This window comes from Microcaecilia unicolor, chromosome 7 (assembly GCF_901765095.1).
Source record: "Microcaecilia unicolor chromosome 7, aMicUni1.1, whole genome shotgun sequence".
Taxonomy (NCBI): Eukaryota; Metazoa; Chordata; class Amphibia; order Gymnophiona; family Siphonopidae; genus Microcaecilia; species Microcaecilia unicolor.
In genome coordinates, this window is record NC_044037.1 from 71,135,727 (window position 1) to 71,158,538 (window position 22,812).

Below are 22,812 nucleotides of genomic sequence, written 5' to 3' on the forward strand. Positions count from 1 at the left end.
GGGGGCGTAGAACATAAGGACAGAGCCGAGCAGATCAGGTATATAATGTCATATTAGTTGTTGATTTAATCTTGAATTGATAATGAATGTGACTGTTGGGCAGACTGGATGGAACGTTCAGGTCTTTATCTGCCGTCACTTACTATGATAAGTTGGTGCCGAACCAGTGGCGGGAACTGGGTTGCTCAATGACTTGTAAAGTGGCACTTCTTCTAAAGAGGGAGAGTTCTCCTCACAATGCCGATGCTTCCTCAACCCGGCACCATGGGGTTGAGGAAGACCGATGCTTTTGCTTCTTGAGCTTTTCCTAAAGCAAAGAGACTTGATCCCTTGGTGCCGAGGATGACCCCAAATCTGCTCTCATCCTTGGGTCGGTTCTGATGCTGACCTGTCCCGAGACCTGTCAGTGCCCGTTGCTGAGGCAGGTGGAGACTCACTCGATGCTGGTGCACTCCCAATGGATACCGAAGTCAAAGCAGCCATGAAGATTGATGCTGCCAGTTCCAGTCAATGTTCCGGACTTTGAGCAGTTCCGGACTTTGAGCAGCCATAAAGTTATTCTCTGTTTGTCAGTGCACCCACTGAGTTTTCACCTACATTTTCAAACATAGATCATAATCAGAGGGGTCATGATTGGCCCAAGGCACCAGATGCACCAATTGTGTGGTTCCATGGCAGAAATCATCTGTCTACACTGGGTGCACCACTTGAAGCCACTGGGGATCTTCTGTGACTTTGAAAAAAGAATCTCAGCCAAATTAAACTCCTCAATATTGAACTGTCAAAAAGGAGCATTGAGGCTGAAGCAATGGTCTAACCCAGGTGACCACACTTGAAATAAAACAGAGGGGATGAAAAATATAAGTAAAATACGAAAAATACCCACATGGGATGGCACTTAGAAAAATTGAAGAGAACAGTGTGAGGAGAGCGAACGCTTCCTCTCAGTTCCATGGAAAAAAGAAGATTGGTGGACCAGCACTCACACATCTGGCGGGAAGGCATCAGTTCCTGCACCGTGGGATGGTGCTAGAACTTTCTACTTCACTTGCGCACCAAGCTCGTTGGATGATGTCACCCAGATGTGAAAATAAGAAGGCCTGCTTGTCCTCGGAGAATCTAAATATACCACATCTAGCACTCTCCCTCAATCCAACTGAAGAAAGTAATTAGAGAGAAAGAACATGCTAGATTATAGAGGGAAAGAGAGGAGGTTGGATGAAAGGAAAGAGGAGATCCTAGATGATATGTGGGAGAAAAAGAGAAAACTGGACCAAGAACCGATCCTGCTATTACTGTGCCCAGACTTAAACATGTGTAGCACCATATTAGATAGGTTGGAGAAGTAGGAATTGGTAAGTACAGGTTAGTGTGTCTCAATTTTCACCTGCATTTTTGAACAGACTCTGCAGAATCGGTTCCAAAATACAGGAAAATGGACATTTATATACCAGGTGCATGCAGCATAAATATAGGTTTTGAAAATGACATTGTGATAGCTGGAACAAAACACAAAAAATGGCTATCCATTGTGATAGCTGGCACATAATTAGGTCATTAAGATCACAAAGATAACCAGTTATGTAGTTATTTTCACAACAGTGTCACAGTGACATGTTTACCTTGCCACTTTTGCATTTGAGGGCTAAACACCGAGGTATGGCAGCAACCTCCTCCCCCCCCACATTCCTCCAGTGAAGTGCTGCTCAATAGAAACTGTTCACTAGACATGCTTGGGAGCAGCTGTAATTTCTGATATTGATCTTTTGGGACACAGACATGTACTCCACTTCTGAAATGAAGCCCAAACATCTAGGTACTTGCTATGCCCCTGTCTCACCCAAAACACACCCAAGCCATGCCTCATTGCTAATTGCACACACTTTGGTCTAATGCATGCATAGCCCAGGCTTTGTAAAATAAGGACTTAGGGCTCCTTTTACTAAGCTGCGCTAACAGATTTAGCACTCGCTATTGATCAGTACATGCTAAATGCTAAGAAGTCCATTTTATTCTTAGTGCGTGCTAAATCCGTTAGTGCACCTTAGTAAAAGAAGCCCTTAGATTTGTATTCATGATAAACATTTATGTGCCGGTTGGTGCAGATATTAAAAACCCAAATAGTGCTTGTAAAATTAGGGCTATAAGTTATATAGCTAGCAGATCAATTTTGCCCCTTTCTGTTTAACTTATAACTCTGTCCCCTTAATGCCCCTGGCTCCTCCTATCACCATATGAACATTTTTTTGTCATATACCCCCGGATTCTATATAGTGCGACTTAAGTTGCATGTGCAAATCCGTTTGTATTCTGATTTACATGTGCAACTTAATTAGCTAACAAGCTAATCAGTGCTGATAATTGCCAATTAGCAAGCAATTATTGACACCAATTGGCATTAGAATTTACACACACAATTGTCTAAGTAATGCATGTAAATTCTAAGGGGGGCATGGCCATGAGCATGGAATGGGTGGATCATAAGCATTTCTAAAAACTATGCATGTTGTTATAAAATACACCCAGTCTGTGCCTAATTTAGGCGTCAGCACAGAACTAAATTTAGTCACGCACTAGGCATATTCTATAAAATGTGCAGAAATTTAGGCGTAGTTGATAGGATATGCCTAGGCTAATTTTGTTTTGTGCCAATTTTTTTAGACATGATATATAAACTCTAAAAATTATTCACCCAGTGACCAGCAAAATCAAACAACAAAAAACCACACCTATATGCAGTGGTGTACCAAGGGCGGGGCGTGTGGGCGGTCTGCCTCGGGTGCACGCTGCTGGAGGGGTGGAGGGATCAGCTCCCTCTGCCCCAGAACAGGAACAGCAGAGGGAGCAGGGAACCAGCGGAACCGACAGCCACGTGGCTGCTCCCAGCAGATAAGAATGCACCGGGGGGGGGGGGGGTAGTAATGCGCATGGAGGGGGACCCAAGCTTCTCAAATTGTGGGTTTTCAACCCAGATAGGGGTAACAAAATCTGTATTTGAGGTTGTGACCAGGGCAGGCCCTCTATAAAGATGTCATTGGCCCACACCTCCAGGAAGGGGGGGGGGGGGGGGTCACACACTCTGTGGCTGTATGAATGGAGTCACAGCCATTGAAAGATTGATAATGAGGCTTAAAAAGTGAAGTGCAGTGCTTATATATACCCAAACAAGAAAACTAAAGAATCATCTAGAATGGTGCCCATACTTTTGCACCTGCCATATTGCATTACATTTTTAAAAAATTATTTTTAATCTATTAAAATCAAAAATAAGTAGTAATTGCATATTAAAAAGTGCAACAGTCATGTTTAAATGTGTACAATGTAAATACATATTCAGAATGTACATAGTGATAATTTTAATGTATTATGGATATATATTTCCTGGCTAATATTTAGTTGGTGGCAGCCAGCAATTGTTTTAAATGCTGACTGATTGCCGGCTGAGTTAGGCACCAACATTCAATGCCAGGCTATGTCTGGCCAGCGGCATTGAATGTCCAGTGCTATCAGGTTCCTAGCCCATTATAAACCATAAAGCTGTATGTCTCTGTTGATCACCCTCCCCTCACCTATCCACACCCACCCTGTTAGAATATCAATGATATGCTTTGATGTCCCCATGCATACTTCCTACCCACCCCCCTCCTCCCACCCTGTCAGACTGTCATAGTAATGCTTGAATGTTTTCACTTATATACACTGTCAGCTAGCACATTTGCTTATTTCCGATCTGAGGAAGAAGGGCAACCTTCGAAAGCTAATCAAGAAATGTATTAAGTTATGTCCAATAAAAAAGGTATCATCTTATTTTCTTTTCCATGTTTTATTTTGTTTGATTTCTATTGATAACCTTAAGAGTGGACTAACACGGCTACCACACTCCTCTACCAAACTGAAGGAAATATATAGCACAGGCACCAACCCCCCATCACCCCTCCCTCTTGGTAGTTGAAAGGTAATGGTTCATACACCACTGTCTACCCAGCTGTGTGATCAGAGAGGTCATATACAGGTGAAGGTGGGTGCAAGGGTTTCCATCTGCTATGTGCTAATTGCTCTGGAAGGGATGAAGGGGAGATGGAGGAAGTGGGAGATGAAAGGAATGTGGGAGCCTGAGGCAATGGAGAAAAACATTTTTTGTGAGAGCATGAAGGACCATGAACCTTTTTTTTGTATGCAGCAAGATAAGAAGTTAAAAAGAATGTGTATTCACAGGAAATGTTCTTTTTTTCAATCATGTAAGAAAATAACAGATTACAGAAACACACAAAAATAGTGTCCTTGTACTGTGAGCTAGCTGAGAGGGAAAAAAAAAGTCTATATAAGACTTCCAAGAAGTACAGCCGGGGTAGTGTGTGGGGGAGACTGGCCCTAGCTAGGAGGCTAGGAGGTCCTGGTTTGGACCTAATCCACACACTACCCCGGCTGCACTTCTTGGAATATAGAAAACTACAAACAAGAAAATCTTCTCATGTTAGTAATGTTTATTCTACAAAAATTAGTAAAAAAAAAAAGAAACAGCAGCTATTTGTAGCAAAATGAAGTGCGGGTCCTGGGAAATACAATCAGAGAAAAATGGCCAGCCCTTCAGAGAAACATATCTGATTGCCAGCTTCCTGATAACCCAAGATTTTCTGTCTCCCCTTCTTGAGGCTCCTATTCAAGTCTTATATAGTCTTTTTTTTCTCAGCTAGCTCACAGTGCAAGGACACTAGTTCTGTCTGGTTCTGTAATCTATTATTTTCTTACAAGATTGAAAAAACAGCAATGCCCACTCACTCCTGTCCCTCATGGCTCTGGCCTCAAAATGGCCGCTGTGACCTTTATTGGCCATCTCACAGTACTAGCACTAGAACCGCAAAACTGCCTTGAGAGGTCATGGCAGCCATTTTGAGGTGGAGCCATGAAGGGCAGGAAGAAGTGGGTATCACCCGTCAGCTGGACCCCTCTCATACCACTAACAATCACAAAGGATGGCCTGGGAGACCTACAGGGATCTTGCTAAGGAATGGATCTCTTTGGGAGAGCCCCCCCCCCAAGAACCCCTCAGGCCATACCCGTAAGTTTTGCAGGTGTTGGCCAATATTCAGTGCCAGCACCTGCATAACTAAGTGGGCATATTTAAGATAGCTTTTTGTGCAATCCTATATGCCTGCTTAGCTAAGTGAGCCCCAGCACTGAATATTGCGTTCTCTGATTCCACCCTTATAAACACCCCTGGGCAGTCTGGTTCCAAAATGGCCAATCAGTGCTGATATTCAGCGGCACCGCCTGGTTTAGTGCCACTGAATATTGGCAGATAGCCAACTCCAAGCAATTTAAACAGGAAACTCTCCTGCCCTCTTAAATCACTTTTGAATAATCAACCCCTTCATTTATTTGGTTTATGACAGTATCATTGTTTATAGATTTCTATATTTATAAAGCCATTTATGTCAATGTATACACTCTTCACTTAGGAATTCATTTTACCTACAATCTGACCATTGGTTCCTAAACTTCTGTATAGAACTGTGTATCTATATCAATTTACCTACCTATAGACAGATATAAACACATACCACACACAAACACAATGCAGCCCTATTTACTAAGGCTTGGTGCATGATAACACTGTCATTGTGTGCTATCTATGACAAAGTGTATTTTATGCAATAGGCTTTACAACAGATAATATCTAATAACATCATTATTGTATACTAAGTTGAAGGAAATAGAGGCCTGTACATATAACCATTTAGGAGCACAGCTTTTGAGCAGTCTGCTTTATAAAGGCTGTCATAGTAGTGGCATGCTTGACAACCAAAAATATTTGGGCTTTAATAGTGCAGAAAAACCAACAGTGAGGCATGTGCAAGTCTAACCACTGGGTGAGAGAGGTCATTTTGTACATCAGGACTTTGAGCCAAGATGATATCATAGAGATAAGCTGGGGGCAACAGAATGTATCAGAAAAGAGATATATAAAAAAAAGTATGAACAACAAGAGAATCCAATTTGATTACCTCAGTTAATAGCTAAAGGTTGTGTAATTTCTTCACAGGAGGCGAACAATCCGATGTGAAGAGAGTACGTACACAAAAAGTAATTCTCAAGACAAGAAGTTTTATAAATATGTATTTATATATTTATACTGTATAATATATATGTACATTTTTAAACATTGGTAATGGAAAGCAAATTTTACAAATACATAAAGGGATTTTGATCTCGTTCTGAACTCCCACAAAGATACGAGTATAAAATCTAGACTACTGGGAAACAGGTATGGCTGAGTATAAAGATAAAACTGAAATATACATCTTGGGTATTAAGTAAGAGGAAAGGGCAGATCAATTCCACCCACATTGTGCAAAACAGTTTGTTGGGATTGGATGCTTGCTGTAAACTTCAGAACAAATTCATCACATATAAGACTGTATTGACATCTTGCATATTAATAGCAAAAAGATGTCTTTTTAATTGAGTGAACCATTGGAACAACAATGAATTTGTGTGCTTTTATTTTTTTTTTAATCTTTCCTTTCTTTATCATACACTTTATTAGGCAGAACATGTGGCTTAGTGCTTAGAGGTAGGGTATATGAGTCAGGAAGGCTTGTGTTTGAATTAAGAGCTCTGCTACCGATTCTTTATGTGACCTTAGCCAAATCACTCTGTCACCCTGTGCTCAGTTCCCCGGTTATCCTTAAGAGCAATACTGAGTGGCATACCTGTAAAGAGCTTTATATGCTCTGTATGGATACAAACTATTACGGTATAAACGCAGCCAGTTACAGATAAGTAGAAATCATATTTTCCCACAATTCATGCAACTCAGAAACACAATTTCTAACATACATGCAAGATCCTGTATTATGGCACAGGCAAGGTGATAGTCTTCTGTGGCTATATTTCTGTGACTTTTGCATTCTGATGAGCACGCTATCAGCGCCAGGCAGGATTCTGACTTCAGCCTGTCTTGTATTTAAATCTCACACGATTTCTAAACTAACCAGCTGCCAATTTTAAAATGAACAAAGAGGACTGCAAGGATAACCCTCATCGCACTTATTTTCTGGATGTGAGAATCCCATGGCACTTAAAAAAAGATTTAGGCTGTCAGGCCTGTTATTACATTACAGGAATGCAGTGTGCAGGAAAAGCAAAAGAAAATGTATCCATGACTCATTCTTGATGTGGTTGCGCTTTCACTGATGGGAAAGTACTATGAGAATCTCACAAAGAAAAAGTGCTTCACACATAGGAATACACATATGATACAGGAATTATCTAATGTGCAACTGACAAAATCTGTAAACTATTGGAAACACTGCATCCTAAAAATGTGACTCATTATGTACATAGGGGGATACTATACTAACCAGCTCTGGCAATAGGGGAAAAACATATTTTTAAAAATAATCATAGACAATAATTAACCCCTGCATTAGGGCAGCCTTTACAGTATGGGTGTGTGTATGCACTTCACCTAAATTTGCATAAGACAACAAGATGAGCACCACATGTCAGCAATGATGCTGTTTCAACACACACAAAATATACAAAATGTTTGTTAAAGCAACATATAATAATTTCTTTCTGAATCCTGTCACTGTAGTTTGCTGATGCATGGGCACTTAAAGGTCAGGAATGGTGCATGCCTCCTTTTACCCTCTGCTGATTTATTGTTTTTCTTTATTATGCCATTCATAGGGTTCCAGGTGATTTAACCTCACCAGGATTTATATTTCTAGGCTAACAGCTATTAATCCATCAGAACATCTGTACCAGGAGATGCAGAACTCCTAACCACTTGCTTGGCTTCATTTTCTATGCACTTTCCTTTTTCCCCATCAGGCAGTGCATGATAGTCACCTTCTAGACTCAACACAGTTGTAGTGGTTCTAGGAGGAGGACTGTCTTTGCTGGGTGCACAATACAATTCCAGTTTCTTCAGTATACATTTGTTTGGTACATTCAAAGTCTTCAGGCTCCACCTGGAACTTTGGTTCAGAATAGCCGCCTATAGGCTGTAAGGCTAAGGGCATTCTGGGTATTGTCTTGTACATTAGCATACCTGAACTATCCCAGTCCTACTTTATAAACCCATTGTTGCTACAGTTAATCACAATCAATAGTGTAGTAGCTACACATGTCCACTACCACCTGCAAGACTTCCCTTTATCGTCATGCCTAAGGATATATTTTATTTGCTAGGCTGAGGAATCTTGTATTGACAACCCACAGTGAAATGTATGTTAATGATATGTTCCTTTTTTCGTCAACTATTTTTTAAAAATAAAACATTTAAAAAAGATACCGAGAAAAAGTAGACAGACAAGAACGCAGGCGTGAATTTGTTTCAAACATTTCCACACAGCTGCACATGCCTTTGCTTCTGAAGGAAAATTGTGCATGTTTGGTTGTTCTTTTTTCTTACTACATTTTTAACATTTTCTCTTTATCACTGCCATCAGTACTTTGCCATTTACCATTATGTTCTGTGAACAGCAAAAGGTAAGGCATGTGAAACTGAGAAATACAGCTGATCAAGGGCTACCCAGCACCCTCACCTACCGCTATTTGCCATAGGTGGGGTTTGTGCCCACGATTTCTTCATACTTGGGCGGCGGATCACAGTAGGGCACACTGGTCTCTTCACTACTACTCTCTGGGTTTCCAGTTACCTCTTCATAGGAGGGAGGAGGTGTGGCACTGGAAAGTCTAGACAAAACAGATACTGAATGTTCTGGGGCATAGAGAGTGTTATCTAGGTGGGATCCTGCCCTCTCTAATGCTGCTCGGTTTCCCAGCTCATGTTGATAGTGGGTCTCTCCCTGGCTGTGTGATGTTTCACGGTACACCATGACTCTAGGAAGGCTGCGGCCTGCTCTGCTGGTGAGGTATCGATTCTGAGAGTATGAAGGACGGTGGCGGGTCGCCTTTTGCAACTGACACCTCCAGATGATAAACAAGGCGATGACGATCAATAAAGCTACACCCAAGAGAGGTACCACCACATAAACGGCATCTGAGCGCTCCGTTATCTGCCCAGGGTCCTTGACAGTATACAGAGAATTGATGTAGCCCTTCCAAAACTCCATCTTAAGTTAAAAACAAAAAATAGTAGTTACTGCCATTTAATCTTTAAGAAACTACAGGCAATTTACTGCATTAGTTAAGACATTAAGAGGTAATTTTATAAAAAGGCACCTGGATTTAGCAGACAAAGTGGCACCTGTTTTGGCCTTATTTTACAAATTTTATATTCACCCTATATCTATATAAATAAATCCCACCTCGAACGTTCTGAAGCTCACTCCGTGGCAGTGAAGCACTGAACTCCTGTACTCTTGGTAGGCTAGGCTATCAGGACCACTCACCCTCACTCATACACCCGCCCTCAGCCACGCCCCATCTGTACATAAAACGCAACCTCAACGTTCTGAAACCATCAGCACACTCCCTGAAGCGTTCGTTAGTTCATGGTGGTGAAGCCATCCAACTCACCATGTCTCTGTGCACCGCCCTCGCGTCAAACGTGATGATGTCGAGGGCGGAACACACACTGTCATCCACACACCCGCCCCCACCGACATGTCACTCCCTTCCTCCATCCCTCCCACTTCAAGGCCCGTCACGCCCCTACCAACGAGTTACACACTCCCCCCCTCCCTCCGATTGCAGTACACCCCCCTCCGCGTTACTGCCCCCTAGACCCCCCTGCCGTGACCCTCTGCACATCACCCTTTCCTCCGAGAAACCTCCCCCGAAGCCTTCGCCTACCTCTGCTAACGGAGCCGAACTTCTCTTCTCGCCTGCGGGGCGTGGCTTGATGAAGGACTATCTGTCGAAGTCTCTGTGCGTGCGTCTGACATCAGATGCATGCACAGAAACTTCAACAGATGCTCAATCAACAAGGAACGCCCCGCAGCCCAGAAGAGAAGTTTGCCTCCGTCAGCAGAGGTACGCAGAGGCTTCGGGGCGGGTTTTGCGGAGGAAAGGGTGGTGTCCACAGGGTCGCACCACGGGGGGGGGGGGGGCAGGCAGTAACACGAATGGGGTGGGGGTTTCTAATGGGAGGGAGGGGGAGTCTGCAACTCGGTGGGAGGAGCGTGAAGGGGGCCTTGAACTGCGAGGGAGGGGGTCTGCAACTCGGGAGGGAGGGATGGAGGGGGGTATGGAACTCGCCAGGGAGGGAGGATGGGTGGGAATTTACCTTGCTAGCGCCTGTTTCATTGCGTTTAGAAACGGGCCTTTCTTACTAGTGTCTTTATAAAATACTAGTGCAAATTAATAGCACCTACATTGAAGGTGCAAACACTGCACCTGCTTGAGAGCACATATAGACGTCTGCAGACTCAGTACACACGTGTACACATAGATTAGCATACTTAATAATTAATGCATGTACTTTGCGAATTCACTCATGTTTCACACATTATATTCTCTGCGATGCCTTCACCAGGGGTAGGCAACCACAGTCCTCGAGGGCCACAACTCAATCGGGTTTTCAAGATGTCCGCAATGAGTACACACGAGATTGATTTGCATATACTGCTTCCATTGTATGCAAATACGTGTTCATTGTGGAAATCTTGAAAACCTGACTGGATTGTGACCCTTGAGGACTATGGTTGCCCACCCCTGGCCTACACTGACAATATATTTTTATGCTTGATCTAATTTTATAAAAATTCATTTTTCACACATGCTGCCACATACATGATAAAATGACTTTGTACAAATAACTCCATAAATAGGAATTTCAAGAAATCTTAGGGTTTTTAGGCGTTTTAAAAATTAAACACCAAAATGGATTCCGCCAAGGGAAGTCTTGCCTCGCCAATTTGCTTAATTTCTTTGAATGCATGAATAACATGTGTGATAAAGGTTAGCCAGCTGGTATAGTGTATCTAGATTTTCAATGAGTAAATTAAAAACCCATGGGTAAGAGGCAATGTTCTGTTGTAGATTAGGAATTAGTTGATGGATAGAAAACAGAGGGTAGGGTTAAATGGCCTATTCTCTCAGTGAAGGATGGTGAATAGTTAAGCTTTGGAACTCATTGCCAGAAGATGTGGCATCCAGAGTTAGTGTATCTGGGTTTAAAAAAAGGTAAAAAGGTTTTGGTCGAGTTTGGTCTGGAGTTGTCTACTATTGAGATAGACTAGGATCAGTAGCATAAATCTTGCTATTATTTGGGATTCTGTCAAGTACTTGTGACCTGAATTGGCCACTGTTGGAAGCAGGATACTGGGCTAGACGGACCATTGGTCTGACCCAGTATAACCATTCTTATGCTTTTATCAATGGATGTACACTGTATTAAAATAACATTTTGGTCTCTTTCTTAACTCTGTGCAAATTTTTCGACTTTCTTGGGGCTATCCTCAACTCTCTCCTCCATAACTCTTTCAAGCCTCTCACTGCTCTTTGCTAATTCCATCTATTTACTGACAACTCGTGCCAATTCTCATTCCTGCTATTGATGCCGCCCCCATTAGAGCTGCTGCTATCAGCTCCTCAATTGAATAAGTTCTTATCGGCTGTTGGGCCACTGCTCTCCCTTGGCAGTCTCCACTGCATAGCTCTTCCTGCTGTTGGCAGCTTGTCAGCTGTCACTGGCTCTAGCTGCTGCTGCTCCAGATCCACATGGCTGTAGATCTATGCATTCTTACAAGAACTACGTGGAATGATGGACACCATGCAAAGAAATAATAGCAGCAGCAGCAGCAGCTGTACAGTGGGACTGGTAGGAGAAAGAGGTGGAAGAACAATGACAGCTCTGAGGTCTTGTCTGGAGAACAGCAGTACAGCAGGGCTGGCACAAAAGGAACACAAGCCCATTGGAAAGTAAGGACTCATTCAGCCAAGGAGCCAGCAGTACTACAAAAGGCATAAAGAAACAGTGAAAAGCCAGAAGCCAGCAAGGAGCATGTTGACAGTGCACCAAGGACAGTGGTAGTTTCCAGTTTTGATCCGATAAAAGAGAAACTTAGCTCTTACCTCCTAATTTTCTTTCCTTTAGTCCCACCAGATCTGTTCAGAGCTCATGGGTTATGCCCATTTACCAGCAGATGGAGAGTACAGAACTGAGCTCTGCCATAAGAGGCACTGTGCAGCTGTTCCAATTCAGTATTTCAATAACAAAGTAGTTGGATAAAACTGATTCACCAACATGCTTCTCCTTCCTCCTTTAGAACAAAATGGGTAATAATAAAATTCCCAAGTCGGAATAACAACTGAAAAAGAGCTTTGTGTATTATGAACAGAGAAGTCTTAAGAACTAAAATATATTAGACACACAGAAAGGATAAAACATGGTGGGTTTCTGGACCGATCTGTTGAGACTAAAGGAAAGACCTAAGTTCTCCAACAGTTCTCCTTACTGTCTCCAACAGATCAGTCAACAACTTGAGGGACATAAGAACAGCTATACTGGATCAGACCAACGGTTCATCTAGCCCAGTATCCTGCTTCCACAGTGGCCAATCCAGGTCACGAGTACCTGGGCAGAAACCCAAATAGTATTAACATTCCATGCTACCAATCCCAGAACAAGCAGTGCCTTCCCCATGTCTGTCTCAATAGCAAACTATGGACTTTGCCTCTGGGAACTTGTCCAACCTTTTTCAAACCCAGATACGCTAACCGCTGTTACTAAATCCTCTGGAAAAGAGCTCCAGAGCTTAACTGTATTTCCATGTAATTTAACTGAGTGTCCCCTAGTCTTTGTACTTTTTGAACCAGTAAAAATTCAATTCACTTCTACTCGTTCTACACCATTCAGGATTTTGTAGACCTCAATCATATCTCCTCTCAGCCGTCTCTTTTCCAAGCTGAAGAGCCCTAACCTCTTTAGCCTTTCCTTATATGAGAGGAGTTCCATCCTCTTTTCCATTTAGGTCACTCTTATTTGAACCTTTTCTAATTCTGTTATATCTTTTTTGAGATACAGTAACCAGAACTGAATGCAATACTCAAGGTGAGGTTGTACTATGAAGCGATACAGAGGCATTATAGTATTCTTGGTCTTATTTACCATCCCTTTCCTATTAATTCCTAGCATCCTGTTTGATTTTTGGCCACTGCTGCACACTGGGTAGATTTCAAAATATTGTCTACAACAACACCTAGATCTTTTTCTTGAGTGCTGATCTCCATGGTGTACCCTAGCATCAGGTAACTGTAATTTGGATTATTCTTCCCAATGAGCATCACTTTCCATTTGTCCACATTAAATTTGAACTGCCATTTGGATGCCCAGTCTTCCAATTTCCTAAGAGGTGTTCCATCCTGTGAAGAAACAGTGTGTTTTAAGCCTGTAAAATGTATTTCCTTTAGAGTGTACTGGTTTTGCCTCCAGTCTTAGCCAGGGAGAAAAGAGAGACACATCTCTTTGCTGATGCTTAGTGAACACTTATATATGTCCTGATCTTCCCAGGTACTGTTTAGACAGTATACAAATGTCTAGTTAGTGTTATAATTGATCCATATTTCAGTTACCTGTTATTGCTTGCTGATTAAACAATTAACAAAAAATGTGCAATTTTTCAGACAATAAATAATTGTTTATTGCCTCTGCCTGTCTGGACTGATAAAGAATCCTGGTGGTTTATGTATTGGGTCTGTGAGTGCTTTCTGAGAACTGTGGGACCACTGGGACTCTGGCCTCCAGTAACCTAGAAATCACTGGGGATAATCTGGGAGCGGGACACTCGCCCAGAGGCAGTTGTGACCCAGTTGGTGGGAGGAGGGTGCTAGTGAAGAGCACAAGTGGCAGGTGCAGGTGGATCTGAGTTTCTGGGGATAGACCCTCTAAGTGACCACAGGGTAACCCCAGGCGGGTGGCTAGGCACTTTGTAACACATCCCCTTTATCATTTTGGTTGCTCTTTCTGTGAAAAATTGTTAAGTAGTTCTCAAGTTGGGAGGGGAACAAATACACCTGCTAAAAGCACAGAAGATCCAAAGGCTGCCTTCTTTCCTGGATGAAATATCCAGCCTGTAATACCTAGAAAATGTAAAGACCATGCTGCTCATCTGCAAATTTCCTTCTTTGATACCATTTGCAATTCTGCCCAAGAAGTAGCAACTCCCCTGTCAGAACAAGACTTGAACTCTGACCATGGCTGCTAGCCCACCAATATATAAGTCAAAGAAATCATCTCTTTCAACCATCAAGCAAATAGCAGTTTTGGAAGCAGGTAGGCCCTTCCTAGGGCCAGCAAAAAGGACAAAGAGCCAGTTGGACTTATGAAACTCATTAGTCGCTTCAAAGTATCCAATAAAGACTCAACGCACATTTAGTATTTGCAAAGAATCAAACTCATTTCCACAGTCCTCTCGGCAGAAGGAAGAATTAAGGGCTGATTTAAAGGAAATGAGAAAACAACCTTGCCCTCACTTTACGATGCTATTGACCGTTCTATTTTCTTTCCTCTATAGCTTCTGGTAACTTATTTGTCTGTAAGCTGCATCAAAAGTTTGTAAAAGCCGGTATATCAAATTTAATAAAATTCAAACTGGAAACGTTTCGATAAAAACTCCAGTGTCTCATGAAATAAAGAATGGGTCTCTACAAAGAAAGCGCTTAAATTTCTAAAACTCTTCTCGCTGAAGCAATAGCTATGAGAGAAACAGACTAAGATCCTTCAAGGCAGCTTTCCTAAGAGGCTCAAAGGGAAGATTCTGGAATGTTTTAAGTGCTCCAGGTAAATTGATCAAAATGGAGGCTGCAACTGATTGACTGCTCTCAAGAATCAGACTCTATCCCGGTGTGCAGAGTTCTGCAGGTGTCCTCTGAAACAGGCAAGAACTGTTTATAAATTCACCTGCCCTTCCCAACCCAAATGAATGTTCAACACACTCATTCAGTTAGGAAGGGAAGAATTAGACGCCACCCAATGATGAGAAAATACTGATTTTATTCACTTGTCACAAGAGCCTATCCAGATTATTTTTGAAAGAGAAAGACGCCCACATTTCGATCCAAATCGGGAGATGGGCGCCTTTCTCCCGTGTGCGAACAAATCGGTATAATCAAAAGCCGATTTTGGTCGTATTCAATTGCACTCCGTCCCAGGAACGAACAAAGTTGACGGGGGCGTGTCCGAGGCGTGGTGAAGGGACTGGGGCGTGGTTATCGGCCGAGGAGAGATGGGTGTCTTTAGCTGATAATCGAAGCAAGAAGGGCGTTTTGGACGAGAATTTGGTCCGCTTTATTTGGACCCTTTTTTTCAGGTCTCCCCAAAAAAGTGCCCCAACTGACCAGATGACCACCGGAGGGAATCGGGGATCACCTCCCCTGACTCCCCCAGTGGTCACTAACCCCTTCTCATCAAAAAAATAACCCACTTTAAAAACTTTTTTTTTCCAGCCTCTATGCCAGCCTCAAATGCCGTACCCACCTCCATGACAGCAGAATGTGTTCTATCCTGTGACAGCCTTTCCCTGGTTCTGATGTGGCTCTCGGGTGAGTGTGACACCTTTTCTGTTATGCGCACTGCAGAGTCAAATCAGCAATGCATTGTGGTGGGTGTAGGGTATTGGGCTCCGTGATTCCAGTAGCTTGTGTTAAATGCTCACGATGTTGGTAGTTGGTAGGCTCTACTCCCACGGTGCTTTTCCCTCTGCTTACTGGGTCCGAGTGTGCCCTGTTTTGTTTCCGGTAGTCCATGAGGTAGTGGCCATTTTTGTAACACAGTTTTAGATCCCTTTCATGTGTTAGCCACGTTACAGAACTTAGTTCTTCCCTTGAATGTTGCTGAAAGAGGGCATTGTACAGCATTCTGCCAGCTATGACCTACTGCTAATCTCAGTACCAGGGAGACTCTTTGCCAGTGGGGCACAACCTCTGATCTGCAGTTAACTGTGAGTAAACGTGCTTATTCAAATAAAGGACTTTTTCAAAGAGATTAGTCTTCAGGTGTCAACTGGTGTGCCAAGGTTATACAGCAGCAACAAGTCCTAGAGGCCTGCGTGTATGCAGGTCCCTGGAGCACTTTTAGTGGGTACCGCAGTGCACTTAAGGCAGGCGGGACCCAGGCCCATTCCCCCCCCCCCCACCTGTAACACTTGTGCTGGTAAATGGGAGGCCTCCAAAACCCACTGTACCCACATGTAGGTGCCCCATTCACCCCTAAGAGCTATGGTAGTGTACATTTGTGGGTAGTGAGTTTTGGGGGAGGGGGGTTGGGGGCTCAACACCCGTGGAAAGGGAGCTATGCATGTGGGAGCGTTTTCTGAAGTCCACCGCACTGACCTCTAGGGTGTCCAGTTGGTGTCCTGGCATGTCAGGGGGGCGAGTGTACTACGAATCCTGGCCCCTCCCATGACCAAATGGCTTAGATTTGGACGTTTCTGAGCTGGGCATTTTTATTTTCCATTATCTCTAAAAACAAACAAACACCCAGCTCATAAATGACTAAATCCATGGCATTTTGGTCCGTACAAACCGTATTTTCGAAACGAAAGATGGACACCCATTTTTTTCAAAAATACGGTCTGTCCCACCCCATTCACGTACCCGTTCTCGGACATAGACGCCCATGGAGATGGGCATTTGCGTTCGATTATGCCCCTCCACGTGTCTCTGGGTCACACAGAGGCTATGTTTTTTAGACTAAACTGTCAGCTTCAGGCTTCAGGACTTTGGTTCAGAGAAGACCCAGACAGATTCATTATTATCAGAACTACAACCTGTACCTTCAGGGAACTTAAGGCCAGACCTTTCTTAAACTTATCATGGAGAAAGTCTAGAATATTAGCCAGAGAAAACTGAAGAGGTGAAATAGCACTTACAGAATACTGTCTCTCAAAGTCTCTCCAAACTCTAGCATAAGCCACCTATGTACAGCACTATCTAGCCTGTAGCAAGGTTGTAAATAACATTTTCTGGACAGCCTTTCTTCCTTACCTTTGACCTTTCAAAAGTCAAGTCGCAAAATGAAAGGGAGATGGGATTTCCATATGTATCGGGCCCTAGGAGAAAAGCCCTTTGTGAAGAGGCAGAGCCAGAGACCAATCTATCTGATGACGTATAAGGTCTGCCTACCAAGGCTTCCTGGGTCAATCCCAGGCTACTAGAATGATGAGACGTGGATAAAAGGTGACTCGGCAAAGCATTTTGCCTTTCATTGGCCAGAGTGGGAATATGCTGAACAGACAAGTGTCCAAAACACTTCTCCTTATTATTTATACCTAAGAACATAAGAACATAAGCATTGCCATACTGGGACAAATGAAGGTCCATCAAGCCCAGTATTCTATTTCCAACAGTGGCCAATCCAGGTCACAAATACCTGGCAAGATCCCAAAAGTGTAAAACAGATTTTATGCTGCTTACCCTAGAAATAAGCAGTGGATTTTCCCAAGTCCCTCTTAATAATGGCTTATGGACTTTTCTTTTAAGAAATTATCCAGACCTTTTTTAAACCCTGCTAAGCTAACTGCTTTTAATCCCAGAGTTTAATTACACATTGAGTGAAGAAATATTTTCTCCAGTTTGTTTTAAATTTGCTACTTAGTAGCTTCATTATGTGCCCCTTAGTTCTAGCATTTTTGTAAACATGTGATTCACATCTACCTGTTCCACCCCACTTATTACTTTTTAATCTCTATCATATCTCCCCTCAGCTGTCTCTAATTCATGCTGAAGAGCCCTAGCTACTTTAGCTTTACTCACAGGGAAGTCGTCCCATCCCAGTTATCATTTTCATCACCCTTATCTGTCCACAGTATTCGAGGTGTGGTCCAACCATGGAGCGATACAAAGGCATTATAACATTCTCTTTTTTTCCCATTCATTCCTAACAATTCCTGATATTCTACTTGCTTTCTTAGCCAACACTGCACACTGAGTAGAGGGCTTCAATGTATCATTAACGATGACACCTAGATCCTTTTCCTCGGCGGTGACTCAAAGATGGAAGGAGTCACCCAAAGTAGGAGAAGGGTGGGGGGGGGGGGGGGCAGGCCAGCACCCAGCATTATCATCTCCTAGAAAAAGGCTAACAAGTAAATAGCCTTTCTCTCAGCTTAACTGGAACCATGGCTACTGAACCAGGAGCAAGCATCAACAGAATGGTCCTGGAGCTGAACAGGGAACCATCTTCCACCTGCTGGAGAAAGAGAAATACTGAATAGGAACAGACGCACAGTTCCTCTTAAGGCAGAGCTCAATTCTGTAGTCTCTATCTGTACCTGCTAATGGATGGACATGACCCACAAGTTCTGGACTGATCTGTTGGAGATGCTAAGAAAACCAGATTATTAGTTAGAATCTACAATGGGTAGGCAAAGCCCATACAAATCTTTATTTCAAGACAAAGAAGAAGCTGAGATGACCCCTTGCCAGAAGTTTCATAACAACAAAATATAAATATAGAAAAAGCACTGTGCAGTCTAAATCTAGTAACATTTCTTTTTTTCTATATTTATCTCTTATCTTATTTATATCATATACTTGTGTGGAAATGCACTATTGTATCTTAGAAGAGCACAATAAAATAGTCTTATGACATTAGCAAATCCAGTTAGTGAAAAAATGTATTTAAAAACATTTATTTTGAAAATGACTGCCACACAGAAGTACCACAGCAATCAGCATAGGTGCGTCAAATAGACAGTCAATGTTTTGACAAGTCCTGTTTCAGGAGTTACTTGTAATCCAGACACTATTCATAAAGTAGCTATAAGATTAAGAAAAAAAAACTTATTTTGTACTTTGATGTCTCTCTAACATTGTAGAAACCTGAGAATTCAGTTATATATATTAACAAATATCTCCCACATACTATGTTTGGTCTCCTGACTGGTTTACACAAAACTAATGAACGAACACTATCCAAAAAACGTATTTGTTGAGATGTCACTGGATAGTTTTCTTCTTGGGAAGTTTTGGGGTATATATACTAGTGTTTGAATTCCAAGTGTTAAGGAGAAGTCAAGTCCTATAAAAATTTGTTTTTGTTATACTCAGATGTGGCTGCTTTCTGTGGAGTGGAGGAGTGGCCTAGTGGTTAGGGTGGTAGACTTTGGTCCTGGGGAACTGAGGAACTGAGTTTGATTCCCGGCACAGGCAGCTCCTTGTGAACTCTGGGCAAGTCACTTAACCCTCCATTGCCTGTCATGAGTGGGAAAGCGTGGGGTACAAATGTAACAACAAAAATAAATAAATAAATAAACAGAGTCTACTTACAACTATATTACTGTGCTCTTATGCTTAGATACAACAGCATACTTACTCACAAGTATATGGTATCAATGAAGAATAGGAACTAGTAAATATCAGTGGGTTTTTGGATTGTGTGGTGCTTTTTACATAGTTGTATAAATTGATATTTGTTGAATACACGTCTTTGTTGTGAAACTTTCTTTGATATAATTGTTTGAAGAGTTTGTTTTATTTTTTTTACATGTGCAATCTACTAGTATAAACCGGAATTCTAGGTTGTTTCTCCAGAATTGTTCTACTGCAGTTAGAGTAATTAGTAGATCTGGCAGGACTCAGTGTACACTGGTGCACATCTGACCAGGCCTGCTGTTTATTTGCTTTCTCAAAGCACCCTGACTCTTGCTGTTTTCCATTCATTTTCCCCTGGCTCTTCCCATCAGATAACTCACACCCAACAAACCCCTTCATCATCCTTCCAGAGAATCCTCACCGTTTTCTCTTTGCTCTCAAATACTTCTTTGACTTCCTCATAACTGCAGATCTCCTCCATACATTCCCTCTCGATTGTCCCCTGGCGGAACTCCTCCAGGAACCCGTTTGCTCGTGGCTTTCTTGTTAAAACAGAATGGGCATCCTTGGACCCAAGAAACACTACAAAATATATAAAAAGTGGCTGAGGATTAATAATCTTATGTCAGAGGTAATAACAAGTTTGTACAGAAAACCACTGGCTATACCATAAATAACAATTTAAAGATAGCAAACTCTTCAATAAATGTATCAAAATTATATTATGCTATCAAAATTCATACATTTACTTTATATGGACGTAAAACACCATCATAAGTGATCCTGCTGCAAAGACATGGATTCATATCGGCATGTACTCCCCAGGATGATTTAAGCTAAGTGAAATGAATATATACGTTTGACTTATAAAATTATGCTACGTTAAGTGAAGGAAGACTTAAAGGCAAAAATGATATAATAAAGAAAAATATTAACTTGAAAAAGCATGGACCGATGACAATATAAAGTGATGCCTTGTGACAGTCATTGCAGCAAGATCACTTCAACAGGCCCTTTACCTTCATATAAAATAATGGTATGAAGTTTGATAGATAGCACAATATAATTTTGATGCATTTACTGAAGAGGTAATAACAAACATTTTATAATTGCCTAAATTGTTTCTGTCCACCCACACCCACCCCATTTTTTTTGGAGGAAGATAAGTAGTAAGGGAGCATGGAAATTGCTTCAGCAAGCACCATAATTTTATTCACTAAAAAACTGGCTTATAACGATTCAGAGTTAACTCTGTTTGAAAAATCAATGAGCAGATGACAAGAAGTAAGAGGGCCATGCTCCATTTTATTTTGCATCCGAGACTAGCTGGGACTGTGGGACATGCAACGAGTTTTTTAAACCTCCTAGCATGAATTCATCACACTGTTTTCCTAAATCTAAATCCCTCTTCAACCATTATATTATATGCTATACAGTACACTGAATGAAGTAGGATATAACACTACCAAAAACACATGTCCCAGCCTACACTGGGAATTTACACAACAATTATGTGGAAAACTATGGGTGCCTACACAGCGCACGCTAATTTTGTGAATGTGCTAAAAATGCTAGAGCAACTTAGTAACACAGGGCCCTAAGTTTTCAAGATGATTTATAAAATTTCACGTCTGTACTTACATATTCTCAGCAAACAACAGAAATAATCATGGCACTTAACTGTCCAGATGGACTCACTGCCAACAACATGGCCAGTGTTTCGGAGCCTTCCTGAGGGTAGAAGTCCATATATGGTTGAAAAGTTTCTTCATAGAGTTGAAATGGTTCTTTATAGAAGGCTCCAAAACACTGGCCATGTTGTTGGCAGTGAGTCCATCTGGACAGTTAAGTGCCATGATTATTTTTATTGTTTGGTGAGAGTAGACATGTAAGGACATGTGAAATTTTACAAATCATCTTGAAAAGCTTAGTTTGAAAAAAAAAAAGCTTGAAAAGGGCCTTTTGTGTGTGTGTGTGGGGGGGGGGGGGGGGAATGCGAAAATGGACATGCAGCAAAACTAAAACCAGCACGCGTCCATTTTCAGCCTGAGACCTTACTGCCACCCACTGACTTAGCAGTAAGGTCTCATGCGTTAACCAGGCGGTAATTGTCAGCACGTGTACACTGCCGGGTAAGCACCACGTGGTAGAAAATTTCTATTGCATGTTTTGAATGTGCATCAAAAATGGAATTACCACCCGGGGCACGCAGTAACCGGACAGTAGTTCCAATTTGATGCGCGTAGGAACCTATACACCTTAGTAAAAGGGCCCCACTGTTTTTGAAGGTCTAAAAGCTCTTTCTGTGAATGAGATACATGTGCTTAATTGTATGAGCTGATGTAAAATATAGGGGGTGCCTAAGAAGAGAATATTTGCTGGATTAAGAATTGTGTTCAGAAAACATATAGGGCATGGCTGGGTACGGTGTATTTGGATTTCAGTACGGCGTATTTGGATTTCAGCAAAGCCTTTGATATTGCTCCTCACAGGAGACTTGCAAACAAACCGTCCAGATCAGGGATGAGTCCCAAGGTGGTTAAAACTGGGTAAAAAAATTGGTTGACTAACCGATGCCAGAAGGTAGAAGTAAACAGTGTTCATTCAGAAGAAAGAAAGGTGAGTAGTGGAGTGCCTTAAGGCTCAGTTCTGAGGCTGATTCTGTTTAATGTCTTTGTGAGTGAAGTGCTAGAAGGAAAGTTTTGCCTTTTTTGCCAATGATACAAAGACCTGTAACCAGTGTGTTTTTTTTCTAGTGAAAAAGGTGCTGGTACTCAAATGTCAGGCCACCCTTCAGGGTTGGGGTGATCACTGAGGGACCCACCCCACAATAGCCAGGTCCCCTGCAACCAGCCACAGAATGTATGACAAGGCAGAATTTGTGTATACAGCCTGAGCTCTTTCATTTAAAACTTGAGGACCATGGGTCAATTTTAGCAAAGAATGGAAAAGGTGCCGGTACTCAGTACCACCAAGTACCCCCTCAAAAAAAAGCCCTGCCTGTAACAGAGTGGACACCCTGGAAGGAGTAGGCAAAATGAGAAGTGATTTACCAAAAAGAGGTCTGAGTGGAGGAGTGGCCTAATGGTTAGTGCAGCAGGCTTTGATCCTAGCAACCTGTGTTCAATTCCCACTGCAGTTCCTTGTGACCTTGGGCAAGTCACTTAACCCTCCATTGTTCCAGGTACAAAAAATTAGATTGTGAGCCCTCTAGGGACAGAGAAAGTACCTGCATATAATATGTACAGCGCTGCGTACGTTTAGTGCTATAGAAGTGATTAGCAGTAGCAGTAATATGCTTGACAGATAACCTTTAATTTGAAGAAGGGCAGAGTTGTGCATTTGGGCTGAAAATTAGTCCAAATGAAATGTATGCAATAGAAGTGGAGAGGCTGTTGAGTATGAACCAGGAGACAAACCTTGGGGTGATGGTGTCTGAGGATCTTAAGGTGACAAAAGAATGCAATAAGGCAGTGACTAAAACTAGAAGGATGCTAGGCTGCATAGCAAGGAGTATAGCAAGCAGAAAGCAGTTAATAATGCCTCTTTACAGGACATTAGTGAAGCTTCACTTGGACTACT

General features: G+C 42.2%; 1 protein-coding gene across 2 annotated transcripts in view; it reads right to left on the reverse strand.

Moving 5' to 3' along the window:
• PRRG3 (proline rich and Gla domain 3) overlaps positions 1–22,812 on the reverse strand; it is a 60,733-nt gene that overhangs the window by 11,413 nt on the left and 26,508 nt on the right. Inside the window, exons 3-4 of one of the 2 annotated variants that reach the window (XM_030210394.1) lie at positions 19,652–19,812; positions 7,028–9,086 (exon numbers count right to left, since the gene is read on the reverse strand). In XM_030210394.1, coding sequence (XP_030066254.1) covers positions 8,562–9,086; positions 19,652–19,812 — 686 coding nt within the window. In that variant the 3' untranslated portion in view covers positions 7,028–8,561. Of the gene's footprint in view, positions 1–6,143; positions 9,087–19,651; positions 19,813–22,812 lie in introns of those variants that run through there. The other variant, XM_030210393.1, reaches the window with a different exon arrangement.